Raw genomic sequence first — 20,163 nt, forward strand, 5'->3', positions numbered from 1 at the left:
AAAGATAAATTTGGAACCTGAAAGGGTACGGAATATAAATATGCTTTTCTTTTAAGAAACAAGTATGTATCACATAACAGTTTTCAAGCCCCAGTAAGCAATGATTTAATTGCAGGAATACTTAATCGCACCTGATCTCAAACCAAAGCTAGTCACAGGCTCAGTGGTATAAGCAGTAAACCCTACAGTTATTTTAGGCACTGCACAAATAGCAAGGATTTTGCTTCTCTCTAAGAGCTTATAGTAAAAAAGTGTAGTGCTACAGGTTATTTTCTAGGGGAGAGCTCTGAGCCTGCAGAGACACTCACTGATCTCAGCACAACTCGATATGCAAGGAGTAGTGCTGGTAAATCTGTCCATTCTGGGCCAGGGCCATGCAGGATCAGACCATATAGGAATGAGATGGGAGACATGGGAAGACACATTTTAGCGTGGAAATAACCATAACAGCTACTCCAACATTTTTTTTTTCTTTTTCCAGTGCACCACAGAAGTAGGAATTTTGAGTTTGGTTCTTTTTGAGGGGAGGAGAGGTGCCTCAAGGGCACTGGGGTAGAAAGTGGAAAGATGGTGTTCAGACTTGTACAGATCTTAAAGCAAGATTGACCCAAGTAGTTGAGCAACAGCTAAAGGGATTTGTGCATGTAAATTGAGATATCCATCAATTCACATGACAGATGACTTGATTTATCTATGGACATGACAGTTTTCCCACAACACATGTAGGTCCAGGCACTGGTAAGCACACATACTCATGGAAAAATGGTGTGCAAATGTGAATTTAGAGTCTGTTTCAGAAAATACAGTCAAAAGGATTTAATCCTGTACAATGGAAGGATGCACTTCTAAACAGGCAACATGAAATATTATTTAACTTTCATGGTACAGAGCTGTAAATAATCTTACCCTAAGCATATGATATGTTTTTGTTTTTTTTTTCCAGAGACTTTCAGTGCAAGTTTTCTCAAAAATGGAAGGGGCTGAGTGCAGTTCACGTAGCTACATGTGGGGCACAATCAGCACAGATGCTTACAGCACTGCTGCATAGAACGCAGGGCAGCTGAAGCATACATTTACCCGAGACAGAAATGCTGCCCTACATGAGATCTGGGCCTGTGCTGCCAAATTGCTACCTGTATTACCAGTACTTTCTGTACTGTCTATTTTTCTCCAAAGGCTGCGCTAGAGATAGGCCTCACAGCCAAAATTTCCTTTGCTGGGGAGACAGAGATCAGGCTACACCACAGAATACATTTCAAACCTCTTACAACCTTTTGAACACCTGGTAGTCAAAGATCATCAACATTTTTCTCATGTACTGCTCGATACCAGGGCACAGAGAGCTTAACTCACAATTGTGATACAGTGTATGAAATATCGTGAGCACTTATGGTATCAAAAACTTACCTGAAGAAAAGATGTGACAAAAGAAATTAGTCCAAAACCTAAAAAGAGCAATGCATATGTGCTATTTGTCTCTCTCATAGCAGCCTTTCCTTTTTCCACAAACATCTATAGGAGAAAATTTTGAAAATTAAATTTTAAGTTCACACACAATAATTTCTCTTGTTGTTTTCACATACATGCTGTATTCTAAATATACACTGAAAGGAAAAACGAGTCAATTTATTGATGAGTTAAGATATTTTTCATTTGAAGATCGTGGATCTGAAGTGATTATACCTGGTCTTGTGAATGAAAGCTTCATTTGTATTTTTGACAAGATAAATCAGTAACATGACAGTGAACAAACCCACATCTGTAAATTATTATTGGAATTTACACCTGCAAAAAGCTGAGGCATGTCTTAAGACATTAAAAGATCATTTGTGTGGTCAGTGGCTGAAAATTACTACGTACTAGTGACTAACTAGTGAGAGAGAAGAATGGTTTTTACAAAACCATTATTTTTTCTATATAGATAAAGAGATTTCTATTGTTTTTGCTTTATTTTTGATAAAAGAATTTTAAAAAATGTAAATATGCATTGTATGGACAGTTTTCTTGATCAGATAAACAGTTTTCCATTTACAGCTTCCACGTGCTTATTTATCTCACCACGTGAGTAAATAAATATTAAAGCTGTAGTATGCTCAAACTATTCTTATACTTTTATATGTGATAAAATATTCACAGTTTGTGATGCATACAGTTTTGGTTTTACCATGTTTGCAGAGCAATAAAGATAATACCCCCAGGTTTGGATAAAACAAATACATTTTATATAATTTGAGGTAATGAGGATGAAGCAGTTTCAGAGAGATCACAGGAGAACCTCTCCTCAGTGTTTGTGAGCTGATCTGCTCAAAGACAACAGAGATGTCTTATTATTCTGTGAGACTCTGAGCAGAAATTCAGCATTCTCACTGCGTGGACCTTCACCCACTTTTCACCTTTGCAGGCAAATTGAAAAAATGCAGCATTTAATTTGATTGTGCTAAACCAATTCAAGGCTTATAAAAACAATAAACAACAATGAAAGATACAGCAGATAAAGTTCTACTTGATTTTATACTTACCCCTATAACATCTGAAATCATGACTGAAAATGTAGGTTGTAAAGCCCCATTGATAATTGCACATAAAGTTCCAACAACAAAGTAAGGCCATTCAGTTTTATTCAATTTCATAATTTTAAAAAATGAAGATGGAGGTATATTTTTATCCTAGAATAAAAAGATTCCATCAGAATAAATATAATACATCAACGGAGAGAAATGAGAGTTGCGTGTAATATTTCTGATCTGCTTTCTATCTCATATTCTATGTAGGCAAAATCCAAACTATTAATCTTTAAAAATACATTAATTGCAGAAATTCGGTTACTCAGTAACCAACATTAATAACATAAAATGTAGAAAAAGATAAATGAATGAATATGTTCTCTCAAAGGCTTAGTCACAAGTTCCACCTACCCTTTGTGAGACCATCCTGACAAAGTAATTGGGAATTTAGACAACTTTTTCCATTTGATGGTATTGAATGCTATATAAATTGCTCCTTACTGCTGAAAATAACATCTTGTAGTTTTAGCTCATTTGTCAAAATGATAACTGTACCTTCATTGTCAATAACTTATTTGCTAATGCATATTCATTTTAGACAAAAATAATAAGCATTCTCCTATGCATTAAGCATTTTTTATGACCGATTTCCTGTTTCTGGTTTGGTTTCACAAGTAAACAACTTGACACTTAAGCTATTCCCACACTAAAGTAAATTTGTTTCATAATATTGTTCAATTAAACTGCTTTAGTATCACAATAGAATACATTTTAGTTTCAGGGGAAAAGAGTTTTTCCATAGAACCTTTCCTCCGTGATTCTGTAATTTCATCAGTCTTTAGCCAGATAGGCAGGCTGGAAGTTGTGGTTTTTAAAAGATTTTGTTAAAAGTCACTCCCTGTTGAGTGGAATCATGCTTCTTTCTTGTCCCATTAGTTATCGAAAACATATGCAGGTAAGAATACACAGACACTCACAAGCTGATCAGTTTTTTCATCAAGCTCATCATTCCATATTCTGAACCTTTTTATGCTTTTCCGAGTGGACTGTCTTTTCCGTCCAGTCAGTACTGATCCATTCAGTGCCTCTTCTGAGACACCTGATGCATTACTGTCTTCTTTGTGTAACTGATCTTCAGTTTCTGATGTCTGAAATGAAACACAGTATGACTCTAAAAATCATTTATGGCCATATTGTCCTGTACATTCAAATGTTGATCAGTTCTAAATAAAAACAACAGTTTTCTGTTAGATAAATGGAAGATTAGTGGGAACTGTGCAATTGTACAAGACCGCAAGCAAATACTGAAGTTTTATTAAGTCCTCTCTATATTCAGTGGAAAAAACATCATTGTGCTAACACTTAAAAGGAGAAAAAAATTCAGCCAGAAATTTTTTCTCATTTGTTATCATGTTAAACCGTTCTGACACATAGCTGGGGCACTCCCTAGTATTTATACAGACTGAGGGAAGAACTCCTTGAGAGCAGCCCTGCAGAGAAGGACTTGGGGGTCCTGGTGGAAGAGAAGCTGGACAAAACTGCAGGAGCCTGAGTCAATATAATCCCGGTGATTTGGAGAAGTACTTGTGTAAGAGTTTGCATTATCACAGTGAGGGTGATGAGGCACTGGAGCAGTGGCTTGCAGAGGGTGTGGAGTCTCCATCCTTGGAGGCATTCCAAATCCAACAGAACATGACCCTGGCAACCTTGGACCTCAGATTCTTCCCTGTGTTCAGAAGTAGTTGGACTAGAGAAGATACCAAGATCCATTAACCTGAGTTATTTCATGATTCTATAGGTTGGAAAAGGAATCTGAGAAGTTATCAGTTCCAGAACTTTGTTTTTGTTACCACAATCTTCATTTTAATTTTCTCACATACTTTGCTTTTAATGTCATACTTCTTAAAAACTTTTCTGTTCACAATTACTGTAATTTAGAGCTTTGAATTAAACATTTTACCTTTATTTCTTTTTCTTCCTATGAAGTTCAGTACTCCTCAGGAAAGGTTTTTTCCCTAGAGTTTTTCTACTGAGAAAACAATGCAATGTTGGAGGTACAATTCAGCACCACACAACATAATGAAAGTTATGGAAAAAAATAATGAAAAAGCTACCTGCATATTAACAAGTTTGTAGTAAACTCCCTTCTGTTCCATCAGTTCATCATGAGTCCCCTGTTCTGTGATGACACCATTTTCAAATGCAGCTATAAGATCTGCGTTTCGAACTGTTGACAAACGATGAGCGATAACAAGTATAGTGCGGCCCTTCCTGATCTGCAGACATTATAATGACGGCTCCAGATTAGCATTGTCAGGTACACTTCATATTTCCTCACTTCATATTAAGGTTAAACAAAATATTTTAACTGAAAAGAATTTGCCATGGAAATAGTGTTCTAATTAAGATCAGAATTTTCAACTAAGAAATATTGAATTTCAGACTACCTTTCAGTTCTGAGGTAATCAAAAACAAAAATGTAACAAATAAAATACTGCAAAACATACTTAATATAAAAACATATTTATTATAAATTAAAGTACTCTGGTTTTCCCTGCTGTACTATTACTTTCTAATCTTCTAAGCATTAATATTAAAAGTTTTTGTTTGTTTGTTTTTTAATTGCTCATTCAATATTCTTCCAGGTTAGGTATCCAATTTTACTGGAAAAAAAAAAGACAACCATTTAGCATGTTAGTAACAATTATATTTCAGAGCATTTCACAAATATTACAAATTTATCACTTACAAAGTAATTTTAATTGCTCTTGGAACCAGTTGCCCCAACAGGTGGTGGATGCCCCATCCCCGGACACAGTCGAGGTCAGGCTAGACAGGGCTCTGGGCAATCTGATCTAGCTGTAGGAGTCCCTGCTCACTGCAGACGAGTTGGACTAGATGACCTTTAAAGGCCCCTTTAACACAAACAATTCTGTGATTCTGTAAACCACACGTTTGCTTTTTTGGAAATCCTAATCTAACATTGTATTTAAAATCATATTTCTGTTACCATTCATTAATAATAAAAATAAATCCCATAAATATCTAGTTTGACATGACAAAGATAATTTTCCAGCACATTTTGACAATGCACTCTGAAATAAATTGGTATTAATATCTAATAACTCATTGAGTTAATCCAAGCTTTATATAGTTCAGTGAAAACTGTTATGGATGGAATATTCTTGACAGAATTTCAACCTAAATCTGACATCTTGATATTGTTACATGATTTAAGAACTGGAAATTACACCCATTTAAACCATCCTATAACAAACGGTATGCCTTTTCTTGGTAGTCTGAAAGCTTTGTTTTACTAAGGCAATCTTAAAAGAAAAAGAATCACATCAAAATGTAGAAGAAAAATCAAGCTATTGACCTTAATCATTAAAAGCAGAATGCTCCATCCATGTAAATGGTAAATGAAGATGCAGCAGGTAAAAACTGTAGGGAAAAGTAGTCTATGTAGTAGTCTGATGTAAACCTCTTATAGAGGTATACATTCAGCACAGAAAGAGAGAAAAAAAAGTAGGTAGCAGGCAGACAAGTACATACTGGGCACACAACAGCTTGGCTTCCTCTTGCTTAACATTAGCAATTTCAGAGCTAGTCTAGTCGGAGCAAGCTTTTCCGGTATGTTCTGCCAGACACATCAACAGGGAGCGTCATCTCATCATATGGCATTTTAAAGATAGGTTGGAGAGGTTAGAGGCTATGTAACTTGTTTAAACTAGCTGTGTAAGTCTTATATTGCAGCAATCAGTTCGAATCCCATCAAATGTGTCTTAATCAGCAGTTCTCTGACCTACTATACCTAGGATTCACTTTATAGAGCATGGTCTGGGGGAAAGATCCCTGAGCACGGCACATAGCTTCACAGAGCAGTGTGAATTATCAGAAACAAGGACCAGTAGACAGAGCCCGAGTCACTGCAGCTAATGGCAGTTTGGTGTACAAGCAGAAATTATCAGACTAAATGATTTTTATAGATGAGAACTGGTATTCTCTTGTCTGATTCTCCCAGACATGACCATGTAGAGCAGATAAACCAAGGTACATCTACAGAGGCAAAAGAGTATATGGAGAGGAAATGCTTTCTGAAGATACTGTCCACAGATAAACAGTGGTCAGTACTGGAAGTATTTATGCAATGTTGATAATTTGTGTTTGCTCAGAGGATGATAAGCAGAGATGTATAATGAGAGAGAGACATGGAGTTAGAAAAAAAAAGTGATTGATATGTGATTGATTCAGCCTGAGGAATAAGTGGAACTACTTTGTAAACAATTCACATGATTGTTTAGAACAGACAAGGATTGGCTATTTTTTTCAGTTCTCTAGGTATTTTAAAAGGTATGTTTAGACGGCCGTCAACAAAAACTCTTCAAAATCCAACCAACCAATTACTATACTATTAATAAGAACACAGCCCATATGGATTCCTGCTTGGGGATAGTAGCCTGCATTGAGCACTTCCAATGACTGAAGTTTGTTTGGGAAAGCCTGCTGAAGTTCAGTCTGGCTGTTAACATCATTAACTTAATTCCATGGGCACATACAAAGTGCTTCCAATTCTTTGAATGGGCAGAGAATATTTGCAAGTTCAGGTTTATTTTAAACTTTTTAGGAATCACAACTTCTTGCAGCTCTTTAAATAAAAAAGCAATACTGACCTTGTCCAGCGCTGCCTGCACAACGGATTCACTCTCAGTATCCAAAGCTGATGTTGCCTCATCAAGCAGAAGAATTTTAGGATTGCGAACCAGAGCACGAGCAATTGCTATTCGCTGCTTCTGCCCTCCACTCATCTGTGCCCCTCTTTCTCCAACCACGGTTTCAAACTTCTGCAAGACAACCACGCACATTTCCACCAACACTCAGTGGCACGGTCCTTTCACCAAGGAAAGGCAGTGTACAGAAAAGGCACATCAGTGTTAGTAGCCCCAGCAGCATCTTCTCTTCCTCTGAAATACTGCATGTTAAGCATCCGCTTAAATATGCCTTCCTGTTTGTGTCCCTAGAACTCTCACAGTTTCCTAAATGCTCATCCAGCCATCGTTTAATAATTTAAAATTTACACTGTTCTCAAAAGTTGCGAGGAAGCTCTGCACAGCTCTGCATATTCACAGCTGCGGGAATAGGTTCCTCTGTTCAGGAGATGCCCTTCTGAGAAACTCTTTGCTAAGTGAGTAGGTTGAAAAGCAATTATTTCAGCAGGACAGCTGGCTTGCTTACCTTGGGGAGCTTCATGATGAAATCATAAGCATTAGCTTCCTTGGTAGCTTTTTCAATTTCTTCCATGGTGACATCCTCACGGCCGTAACGAATATTTTCTGCAATAGTTGTAGCAAACAGCACGGGCTCCTGGTTCACCACACCAATAATCTCCCGCAGATATCTTACATTCAGGCTCTTAAGATCCTGCCCGTCGATGGTAATCTAAAGCAGGGGAAGCAGACAAACACCATTTACTGAGTGCTTTTGTCAAGAACTCTTTCCCCAGCCCAATGCCTGTCTTTTTTAGGTGAGACTGGACCGTGTCATTTGAACAGGGCAGTGAGACCAGAAGCTGACTTCTTACAGCTGTGCCGTTAGAACACAGAGCAGTCTGCTCGCTTGAGAGTCTTACCGTGCCTTCCTTGGGGTCGTAAAATCTCTGGATGAGCTGAACAGTTGTACTTTTTCCACAGCCGCTGCCACCAACCAGGGCTACTGTCTGGCCACAGTTAATCTTGAGATTCAAGCCTTTCAGTATCTGTGCATGTAAGAAAGATTGCCAGAAGCCAAAAAAGATGTAAAAACATCAGTGTAAATTTGCAGAAACTTTAAAGACTCCAGGGAAACATCTTTCACATTTGCAGAACTGAGCAGAGACATCCCTGTATTCTTCATTTTGAATCAGGCTCTATTCCACTGATACATTATTAAACATATTTTTTGTGATTTTTCTCTTATTGTGGCACATTTCTGTTCTATCAGTGACTATAATACTAATAAAGTTCATATATGTCTGCAGTCATAACATTTGCTGCAATGTGGTGATTGCCTAAGTTTGAACAGGCTCACTCAACATTTAAAAATGACAGCAGCCTCCACCAATAGAATTCTTAACTTTCCTATTATCAAGCTATTAGAACTAGCATTGGAGATGTTGAATTGTTTTGTAAAAGATCTGTGAAGTAGATAATGCCATGGAGTTAGAATGCTGATTATCAAAAAATTCTAGAAAATTTTGTAGGAGAGCTCTAGGAAGGAAAGGGAAAAACTGCATGTGAAACTGTGGAAGGGGGGACTTTGTAGTTTCACTGCATATTGTGAAGATATTGTTCCTTATGCGCTAACTTCAAAATGCAACATTTCACATGCGTTATAAAAGTGAAGGTGTGCTTTCCATGCAATGTACTTTCTCCTCCCTCCACTACTCAGCCTCAGGAAGGTGATGAAGATGCCAACAGTCACAAAGAAAGAACTTTTCTTTTCCACTTACACTGCTGTTGGCCTATAGGAGCTTTTCTCTGTAGCTTTCTCTAAAAGAAGATTCTCTAAAAGAAGAAAGATTTGTAAACTTCTGTGCAATGAGACAAAAGGAAACATTTTCTTGGATATTCCACTTGCCAATGAAAAACAAGGATTTGTTTTTGTATATTTGTATAAAACTTCACATTATTTCATTACAAATAACCCAGAAGGAAGCCAATGTGAAGAAGTTCTAATCTCAAAAGGGAGCACTGATATTCCATTTAACACACTTGCCAAGATTCTTCTTGTTTCAGATGAATAAGGCAAGGCAAGCACTCTTCTATTTCAGTAAGACTAAAATTTCTGAAGTTTCCATTTTTGTCAAGAATATTTTGAATTTTGAGATTCTAGTGACATGAAAATGACCAAGTATGAATGGAGACAACCTCTTTTAAACCTTCAAGATATCTGAGAAATCAGTCTTTGTTTTAAAAGCTTTTACATGGAAACAAACTCATTACAGAGTGGGACATTAACAGCGGAGCTTGCTCTGGGAGTAAGATAAAAGTTAAGAGCTTGGTCCAAAACCTGAAGCTGCAAATGGAAAAACTTCAGCAATTTCAACTTTGGGCCAAATGCTATTCTCCACTGAAGTGAGAAGGATAAATTCCCTTCATGATATTTACTTATATATAAGCTTGCCAGAAAAAAAAAGCAGATGTAAATTCTTTCATACTAGAGACAATTATCTTAAAGGAAACCTGTATAAGTTCCATGCATAATACCTTAATATCTGGCCTAGCAGGATAACTGAAGTAAACATTTTGGAATTCCAAATTCCCCTTAATATTGTCCGGTTTATAGCCAGCATTAGACGAGCTGTCAATTTGAGGTTCCTGTGCAGATAACAAGGCAAGAAAAGAAAAAAAAGAAAGGCAAACACACATTTGATTCCTAATAACATTTTAGCATGATGCAAGGCTGTGAAATCTCTGAAGTTAATGTTACCATACGTAAAGGCACATACAGAAAAGCTTCACTGCAAACAGCAGACTGAAAATAACCACTTAATCGACTCATGAAGTTACCAGTCCAGGTCACTGGAGAATCTGCCAGTGACTTGGCAAATTACTTGTAAAATAGCACTGCTGTCAGTGTGGCTTGATTGTACCAAAATGTCTGTGGTCCTTGCCAGCCATTCCTATATGAACCAGAAGTCCTGTAAGTAACTGTTGTAGTTCAAATTAATTATTTTCAGTCACGCTGCTCTTGTCACTATTATCTCAGGTAGTTAATTGAGTTAGCATGAATATAATTACTATTTCTTCTTTAATTTGAGTTTCTGAGCTACCAAGTAAAACAGTAACAGGTAGAAGTTCTCATCTTGCTCATTTACAAGCTCACATCCCAGTATTTAGACACTTGTCCCACATACAGAACTCTGTTAGATAGAATTTTTAAATGTTATGACACTGTATGCACAGTTCTTTGGACTTGCTAATTTTTTATTCAAAAGTGAAGTCTGATGTTCAATCATTTCCAAATGGCAGTGACATCCATGGCAAAGATACGTACATTGTCTATAATATTAAATATTGCATAGGCGGCTCCTCTTGCATTGGCAAATGCTTCCATACTTGGTGCAGCCTGTCCAACGCTAAAAGCTCCAACTAATATAGAAAAAAAGACCTAAAAATAAAAATAAAAGGAAAAAATAGACTTAATACACTATGCATCTGGTATTCATAGCTTTATTTAGACAGCTAAGAGAGAAGCTCTCTTCCAGCTGCTTTCTGCAGGATGTTAGTGCTCCTCAAAGTACCTGGTACCTGACTGTGATGGAGCTGCTGAAATAACACAGATGTAAACTTGTTAGCAAACAGGCTGTGATGGAGGTTAAAAGTTCAGCTATATTGTTGCATTCCAACCTTTCCAAAAAATGTCCACTCTGATATCAGTGAAGATAATGACTTCAGGTCAGTGAGCTGCAACTGAGCATTGAATTAGTTACAAAGGGAAATAGTACCTGAAGCCTGCCTGGTCTTTCTCTCATGCTTGCCACCTCCTGGCATTGTCCTAGACTCCTGTATGTCAAACCTCAGTCCCCTAGCAAAGATCCAGCGAATACAAAAACAACTACTTATTATTGATCCAGGCTGGCTTTTAACAAGGCATTTTGTGGCGAGTGATTTTTATGTTGTTATCAACTTGGAGAAATATATCCATTACATGTAGAGCTGTATTTTTATCTATTTTGTTAGCAGGGCTGAGAAACTGAAAAATGCAGTTTGGATAGCTAACATCAACCAGACTCAAGATTTAAACACTTTTACACAGGATCAGCTCAGTACTTTTCATAAACATTGTCCAGCTACCGGTAAATACTTACTGTAAAGACTTTTCCAATTGTATAGTCATCAGAGAGTACCAAAACGGTTCCATACCAGAAGGCCAGTGCATAGGATCCATATATCAAAAAGAAAGAAATACCCATAGAAATATTGGCTGAAATAGCTTTCTGGATACCAATACGTTTGGCATCTTCCAAATTTTTTTGATATCTGAAACATAAAGCAGGAAAAAAGCAGAACATGCAGGGAATTACTCTTCTTTCTTTCATTGTGTATACTCATAAAATCCCCAAAGCATACATCAAAGCTAAATGAAGTATTTTAGCAAACAAATGAAATCCTGAAAAGATCATTTTGCAAGTAGAGGAAAATTTACTGACTGCCCCTCACGCTATGGCAGATTGAGCTGATCAGCTAAAGCTGGACAAAGTCCTGGATGAGTGGAAATGGCTGCGGTAAGATGCTGAACAGCTGTCAACTTGTGATTTTGCAGTTTTCCAAATGCCAGAGAACATTTTTGATGTTACAAGGAAAATTGTTGTGTAAGTGTTGAAGTATATCATAAAGAAAAGAGAGCTGGTGATATGAAGAAAATGGGATAATTTTCTGACAGTATCACTTTGGAGAATGTAAATGAGATTATTGGGCTGGTGCTTGGATTTTTAAATGGACAGAGGGAATACACACAGTTTCACGTGTGAAAAATAAAGTAAAATTACAAAAAATGAAATTTGTCATAGGCTTTGAAAGTGAAGAGTTAACCCAATTGCTTTTCTTTAAGACTGTCTTTCCCAGAGAGGGAAAACAGTAAAATGAATCATTGGGGCTTCATTAATGCTATCTAATGCCAATTTATTCTGGAGGCATTGGATAAAGTATTCATTTAACAGTAGTTCTAAAACTGTGAAAGAATTGTAAGGTAAGGAATCGTTTGAAGGAAAACAGCAGTGTTCAGTGAGGAGATATCGTAGCCAAGGGAGTTATCAACATGAACTCTTCTGTCAGACTTGGGATTTGTAGTTTTCACACTTTTTAGTGACTTGGGCACGTAAGAAATGTTTATGATAAATGAAATTTCCTGATGGTAGAAAAATGAGAGGATGAGATCAATACAGAGGATGAGTGAGAGGACAAAGAAATATCAGAACATCTTACAGAACTAGACACACGATGTTAGAAAAAAAGGTGACACATTTAAAGAATAGAGATGGTCAGTGAAATGGAAAGCCTATATTGTGTGAGAAAATTAAAATAAATTAATTCAGGTGGGCTACCACAATGATACCTAACAGTCTTTGTGATTTATTTCTACAAATAATACAGGAAAAAAAAAATTGTGGGAAGCAACTACTAAAGCAAAAGTTCGGTGCTGGTACAGGAACAAACTAGTAGACGGACTCTGTGGATGCTCTGATGGAAAGAGATGCCCAGTCTTTGTTTAAACAGCAGAATAGCCTCCCTGCAGCAACATAGCTAAGTCTACTTGATTTTGGGGGGATCTCTTGTGCTTACTAGCAGGGGGAATAGATGGTGAGTTTGTTTACTAAAGAAACAGGCCCCAATCTCAGTAACCTGGGAGGTCCTTCCCACTTCTGGAAATACATACATCACATTCAGTGCCTCTCAGTATTTTTTTGTTTTCTTCTTGAATGCCACAGTTAATAGAAATGACACTTTTTTCCCCAGTTGGTATGTCGTATATAAGATTTGCAGGACATGAAAAGGCCTACTGCCAGCCCTCTTAACAAGCTTTACAGAAGCGTTAAGTGAAGACATACAGCACCATCAAGGTATTATTTTTTTTATTCCTCTTATTATTTTTCTCATTAGCAGCCATCAGCCCAGGGATGAGATGAGTTTGAGATGTAGAATCTCAAGAACAACATAGTCTGATTTGACAGAGCTAATTTCCAATTTAGAAAGATCTATCTCACTGCCATTGTTTCAGAATGCTTTGCAGTAATTTAGCATTTCACCATCACAACCTCTAGTATAGTTTTACGCTGATGGAAATGAGGGATGGAAATGAAGGATGTGTGGCAAAAAGTACTTTAAGGACAAATAAGAAAAAGAGCTGATGAGAGGCATAAGGGTGATGAACAGCACTGGGTAACAGAGAAAAGATGCTGAGGTGAACTGGAAAACAAGGCATAGACACCCAAAGGGCTTCCTTTTGCTGACCAGGGAGCAGTGATAGCTGAACACAGGGGAGAAGCAAGTCAGGGAAGGGACGGTGTATGTTTTCCGTGGATGACACAAATGTTACTGAACTTTGCATTTGAAAAACTTCTGCCAACTATGGCAGTCACGATAGTTATCTTTAGATAAAAGATCAAAAAGAAGGCAAGCATGATGTTCCATGGTACAATATAAATAAATACACCTGCATGCCTTTGGTTTGTGCCCTTGGTTTGTGACCTTTGCATTATACTTGCCTTTTCATGTCACATACTTGTCCTTTTTTGCTTACAACTCTCACTATATGAAGCCTGAAATAGTATCTATTTCCCTATTCTAGGGAAAGGGAGTCCATCTCTGCATTATTTTATGGGTTCTTCAAAAATGATAAAAAAGAAGAGAAAATAAAAATCTCAGCAGCAAAGACAAAACCTTTTTAGATACCACTATAAAACAGCCAAATAAAGGGATTTTTTTCTCACCTTTCAGTTTCTTTTCTCTGTCCTCCAAATGCTACCACAGTTCGAACTGCTGCCAGAACTTCCTCTGCCACAGCTCCTGCTTTTGCATACGCAGTTAGCTCTTTGTTAGTGAATGTGGAAATTATCTGTGTAGAAGCAAAAAGAATTAACTCTCCTGCTCAAAGAAAAACAGAACTTCGTTCTGATGTCCACGGATACTAAATTTTTTTGTACTGAATTTCCTTTCTACTTTATTATATTTACATAGACTTTTAAAAGATTGCACGTTTTAAATAGAGTGACAATTTTCATTGAAGCTCTTAGGGGAAAGGCTGCCCAGCATCACAGCAATTCAATAGCCCGGTTGACTACTAAACATCCTGATGTCTCTTTGAAAGTTCTAGCCAAAAGCAGAAGCAGTTCTGTAGAATCCATATCTCTCTCAGAGGGGTTTGCATTTACTTCCTGTGTACTATTTTCACTAAGTTATTGGAAGCTGAGCAGATGGCAAAGAGAGGACTGGAGCAGGGTTCATGGTGTGCTGGCTGCCTGGCTGTGTCTGCCTGTGCCTATACGCTGACCCCAAAACCAATGTCCTCCTCACCTTAACATCAGAGCCCACAGACAGCTGTTATCACAGAAACCTAATTTACTGCAGTTCCGTATCAGAATTTACCTGAAATAACCTCAGTTGTGCAATCTTATCTCATTTGTATACTTATTTATATTAACTGTCATTACCTTGTTATTTTGGTGTAGTTGTCATGGAAATCCAGTGAAGAAGGAAAGGTACAGATTATTTTGTTTGAAAATACATTATATTTATATAAATTTTACAGCAACAAATGTCCATGGCAGATGAACTGCACTTCCTCAGCTATACCATTCCATGAACCCATATCTACAGCTTTCTGCATGTAGACAAGGTCACAGTTCCCTAGGAGCCAGATTACATTTATTCTTACAAATTCCAAGCAGGGCTATAGGAATTAGAGCCTTGACGTTTTTAGTAAAATTCCCACTTTTTGCCTACCTTTGCCCAGAGAGCTGAGGAGAATCCCAGAACGGGGCTGAGTGCCAGGATCACAAGTGTTAATTTCCAGCCTTTTGTAAAACCAACTATAAATCCAGTGAAAAAAGTAGCCACTGCCTGAAAGAACATTGCTATTTTTTCCCCTATTCCTTCATTAATCTTGGAGATGTCACTGAAAAAACAAATGATATTCAAACAAATAAGGAAGTGTGGACACCATATAAATGAATTCTCTGGATACAGCACACTCTGGCGGTATTTCTTCATGTTTCTAACATCTTCAGTTCAACATAGCTCTAAGTTTGCGGCCACAGAGAGCATGGAGCAGCATTCTCCAACATCTCTTTCTCAGGATCCACCTAAATGAGCCCAGGATCTATCTACATGACAGTGTGGCTTTCAGAGGTGTTTAATAAGATAAAATAACATTGTTTGGACGGAGACATTACAACTGATTTACAATAGTCAAATACTCAGCAATTAACTGATATTTAATACTTACTCTACAATTCTTGTGTTCAGTTCGCACACATCATTTACATCAAACCATCCAATCTCCTGTCTCATTATAGCATGAAAAAATTCTTGTCTGATTCGTTTTATTTGCCTGCTAGCAGCTAGTGTCCAAAACGAAACCTGAATGTAAGCAGCAAAAAGAACACCAGCTCCTATTCCAGAATAATAATAAGCATATCTGAAAGAAAACAAAAAGATTTACAGCTGGATTAACTCTGCTTCAAACAGGGCTCCTAGAGATAGCTTATAATTCAGTTCTTTATGTATGCATTCAAAAAAAATTGAAGACCATTACAAGTATCTGCCACTTTTCTTTCTTCAGTATATGGAATATTTTTTAAGATCTTTCAAAATCAAATTTCAACCTTTGTATTTTGCTACTTATTATACAAATTTCACAAATCAATATGAAGTTTTTAATTTAAAAATTAGTGGCTCAAAGTCCACAAAGACAGAGATTCATATAAAAATAAAAAATAAAAAATGCTTAATTGACATAAAACGTAAACTGTTTGTGCAAGTAAAACAAAATAAGGCTCCATGCTTACAAAAAAAAAAAAAAAAAGATAAAAAAGAGGAAACAACTTCTATGCTTCTGTGTTAAAAACAGTTGCCAAAGATGTTCTAATCATTATTGCAATTAAACAAAATATATTTAAACTGAAAAATATTAGTGCATTAATGAGTGGCTTAAAAATAAACGAGTGCTGAACATTGCTCTTAATTCTTGCTGCACAATAGAAAAGCTACAAAAACCAGCAAACCTGGGAGAAAAAAGTTTGTCTGAGCATATATTTAATGCCAAAACACAAGGAAATGGATTCTGGTTGAGAAACCCTATGATGTATGGTTACTTTATAATATCTCTGGTAAAAATTAATTGGAAAGTAAAAATATATTATATTGTGAACTACTTGTTCAGTGACTTGTTCAGTTATGCTGTCAGTGTTGCCACCTTTTCTGCATGACAAATATGCACAATATTTATATTTAGATTCCAGTTCCAGAATGTAGCCATATAATTTTAGGATCAGCAGTTCCTAATTCTTATCCTCATACTGACATTTGTGCAGAGTAGAATTTGCAGTCTGTCGCTATAGATTGTCTACAAGGAGCAGGCTGCCATGGCTTATTTTTCAAAACAAACACCATTCCCTGAGGTTGAACAAAAAGACCAAGTTTCTTTTTCCCTCTTCATATAGAATCATGAATAAAGTTTAAGAACTTTTTTTTTTTTAAAGTAATATAAATGAAGTATTAAAAAGAAAAAAGAAAGGACAACTGAAGTGGAAACTAGAGAAAAACCTGAAAAGCACAAAGAATGAAAATAAAAAGAGATAAGGCATAAGGGGAAGAAAGAAAGCGATGACTCCAACCAAGTGTAAGCCTCAGAGTTGCCCGGATGATGAAAGCATATACTCTGACAGCCTGAATTTGAAAATTAATGGTGCTTACTACCTTATAAGACTGTGAAAAGCACTGTTAGATTAACATGAAATAACTTCACAAGAAGACAATTTTATCAGACCACATATTGAATCTCAGTCCATACTTCAAATTTATCCACTCAAAAAATGTGAAGAATATACAATCATTGCAAGTGCTTGACCCAGTTTATATTTCTGAGTTATAAACTCTGCATATTTACTGGGAACTACATAAAAATATTTATTATATCCATTTCAAATTTATTCTCTCTGACCTTCGTTGTTCATTCTTTTTCCTAATAGAAGGGTACAAAAGGATACTTGGTTTACCCTCTCACGAGGCACTCATTGTTTGATTGACCTTAAGGTGGACAGACTCCTGTGCTTGTGGTGGCAAAGATTAAATGGGAACTGAAAAATGGTAATTTAATGGAAATTCCATCATGCATGACTTCATAATTATCTCATTTAGTTTTTATTTCTTGTAGAAAATCAAGGTACTTAAGAGATGTCTCAGAATTTCATATCATTACAAAAACAAACTGCCAGTTCATTTATTGTGTAATGCACAATGTTGTATATTCTTACAGTGCAGTAGGAACATGGAGCCAATAAGCGACTTGCCTAAGTCATTGCCTGAACTTTTGATGACAAGGGGGGAAGAAAGGGAGCAGGTTCTTCGAGTTACAAGAAATTCGTTTTTTCTTTCTTTCATACAACTGGTTCTGAACTTCATTAGCTAATGAAGTTATGTAAAAGCAGTATCTACAGTTTGCATGGATGAAGGACCTGCGAGCAGGAGTGCACACTGAGAGAGGTCATGAGAACTGGCGTGGGAGAACAAGCAATCCCAACATGTGAGAAAAGGAAGAATAAGCCTCTCTCTAATCTTAAAAGCTGTAGGTTTTCAGGAGCCATCTGGCACAGATTTGGATTAGTGAGAAACTACAAGATCCTCCTGACTCGTGCAATGATGCTGGCCTAAAGACATAAAAAAAATGAATTCCTTCAGTTGCACAAAGTATTTACAGTGAGATTAAGTAGTATAATCTTTAGAGGACAATTGCTTGAGATCTTCAGTACAGGGAAAGATTAGCCACAAAGTGAATGAAAACTTTCCCATTACCTGGTCATCTCTTCTTCCAACTCTCCCAAAATAAGAGAAGAAAAAAATTCCATGGAAAAATTCACCAACGTGCTGTTCAATAAAGAAAAATTAGCTAAAGAAAAAAAAAAATAGAGAAAAACTTGTTAGTTATTTTTATTGAAAGAGATGATGATAATTTCCTTCTCTAAAATCCTATCCACACAATGCTGAATGAAGATTAAGAGCTGTCAGCTGTCTGAACACGATTAGGGGAATTTAAGATACGCTGTACAGTACTAAGAGTTTTCTGAAGCCAGCAGTGAAAATGTTACCACAAATATAATCAGCAGTAAAAACACTAACTAAATTCAACTACTTTAGAACCACTAACCACAGTGGAAACATCACCACCTAGGAATTTTTACCTGGATTAGTGATGTTTTCTGAAGCAATAAAAGAATCTGTCATGTCACCAAAGACAATCATCATAAGGGGTAGGCTTGCTCCATGGAGTACTGCCATGGCAGTGCCCAGCGCCATCAGGAGTTTATCCTGCTGGTCAGAGTATCGAAACTGAAAATGGAAATAAACTGTGCTGAAAACTTCTCTTACAACAAATGCATCTGAGTGACAATGCCGTGTTAACAATGCTCAAAGAATATGTCAAAATAAGTGAATAAATTTTTAATGCATAAAATAATAAAATTATAGCATAAACCAGAAACTTAATAATGGTTTTAAGAATAAAATAACGGTTTTCATGAGAAATCGTTCCATTACAAAACAGATCTTTTTTCCTAAATCTATCTCAGGTTCTGCTAGATGCAGATTTGAGTTAAATCTGAATCAAACCCAAGTCTAACAACAGTTACAGTTAACTTAAATCAAATTAACTTGTTAAATTTTATTGCAGTTATCACCCAGAGTGCAGTACTGAAGTTGCCCAATCCTCTCCTTTCCAAGCTAATTCAGATAGCATTATTAATTCCCCAGGAGGGGGGGAATATTGTTCTAAGCAAAGGTATAATATTAGAAATTGTTATGGTATGTAATGAAAACTTCTTCAAATGATTGTTAAGCCCCAGGACTTAATTTTGAAATTGTCACTGCTGGGGATTTCTAGACCTGCCTGGACAAGGCCTGGAGCAGCTTGCTCTCACTGTGATGGTTAGCCGGGCTTGGGGAAGGGCACTGGGCCAGACAACCTCCTGAGGTTGGACATAAAATGCAAAAATACTGTGGCCTGAGTATAAACAAAGAGATCACAGAGATTAAAATAGTGTGCTTCTGAGTCATCTGCTTAAAAATGAATGCAATTATATTGTAAAATCTGCTGTGACCCTCCTGTTTCTTGCTGGATGTAAATTTTGGATTTGAGTGAGGGAGTGGCTGAGATATGACTAACAGTTAATTAATATAATAATGATAAATTAGAACCAATGGAGAAAGAGTGACTAGAATGTAGAAGCTCGAAGTTCCTTGCTTTTGAAATGCCTTTTAAAGGCATTCCATTGAGCAGCTATACCAGGTTCTTACAGAAGTACAGCTAGTTTTGGAGACATTTTGTCTGGCATATGTTATGCTTACTCCTCATTTGGAGCTTTCATTTTCCTTCTCTCTGTGCTTCCAACCAATCACATTTCAGGTATATGTTACAACCCTTCCCTGCCTATCTGCAAATACTGCTCTGTCTGCATCTGTTGGATGTAGCTGCAATAGAAAAAAATTCCAACACTGAGAGAACTGGGATTGCTAAATACACAAATAGCATTACACTTACCACTGTTAAGGGACTGACCATATTCATTTTTTCAGGTTTCCTCTTGTCCTCACTGCTAAAAAACCATGATTGTATTTTAAAAAGGAAGAGCACTACAAACATCAAAGCAAGCTCATGCATTGTTAATACAACTGCTGTTTCTTAATGAGTAGTGACTGCAAAGAGGGGAAAGGGAAACAAACTTGGAGAAGGTGGAGGTTATGTCAGAATGAATCCAATGCTTTGTAGTGATCAGATTACTTATACTAGCAAGAAACAGTGAATAGATGGAATTTCAGAGAAATCTCTGTGAGTTTGCAGGGTAGTATCCTGTCCTACCACAAGATACCCTGTGAGTTATTAATGTATCTCACTGAGCTGCAAGGTC

General features: G+C 36.8%; 1 protein-coding gene across 2 annotated transcripts in view; it reads right to left on the reverse strand.

The window, feature by feature from the left end:
• LOC100548646 (ATP-dependent translocase ABCB1) overlaps positions 1 to 20,163 on the reverse strand; it is a 40,270-nt gene that overhangs the window by 18,330 nt on the left and 1,777 nt on the right. Inside the window, exons 3-18 of one of the 2 annotated variants that reach the window (XM_085227359.1) lie at positions 19,797 to 19,851; positions 18,442 to 18,589; positions 18,056 to 18,149; positions 15,489 to 15,680; positions 14,987 to 15,158; positions 13,975 to 14,099; positions 11,353 to 11,524; positions 10,539 to 10,652; positions 9,749 to 9,859; positions 8,134 to 8,259; positions 7,740 to 7,943; positions 7,178 to 7,348; positions 4,619 to 4,780; positions 3,482 to 3,652; positions 2,520 to 2,666; positions 1,408 to 1,512 (exon numbers count right to left, since the gene is read on the reverse strand). In XM_085227359.1, the coding sequence (XP_085083485.1) occupies positions 1,408 to 1,512; positions 2,520 to 2,666; positions 3,482 to 3,652; positions 4,619 to 4,780; positions 7,178 to 7,348; positions 7,740 to 7,943; positions 8,134 to 8,259; positions 9,749 to 9,859; positions 10,539 to 10,652; positions 11,353 to 11,524; positions 13,975 to 14,099; positions 14,987 to 15,158; positions 15,489 to 15,680; positions 18,056 to 18,149; positions 18,442 to 18,589; positions 19,797 to 19,851 (2,269 nt within the window). Of the gene's footprint in view, positions 1 to 1,407; positions 1,513 to 2,519; positions 2,667 to 3,481; positions 3,653 to 4,618; positions 4,781 to 7,177; positions 7,349 to 7,739; positions 7,944 to 8,133; positions 8,260 to 9,748; positions 9,860 to 10,538; positions 10,653 to 11,352; positions 11,525 to 13,974; positions 14,100 to 14,986; positions 15,159 to 15,488; positions 15,681 to 18,055; positions 18,150 to 18,441; positions 18,590 to 19,796; positions 19,852 to 20,163 lie in introns of those variants that run through there. The other variant, XM_085227360.1, reaches the window with a different exon arrangement.

The sequence above is a fragment of the Meleagris gallopavo genome, chromosome 6 (genome assembly GCF_905368555.1).
Source record: "Meleagris gallopavo chromosome 6, MGAL_WU_HG_1.1, whole genome shotgun sequence".
NCBI classification, from domain to species: domain Eukaryota; kingdom Metazoa; phylum Chordata; class Aves; order Galliformes; family Phasianidae; genus Meleagris; species Meleagris gallopavo.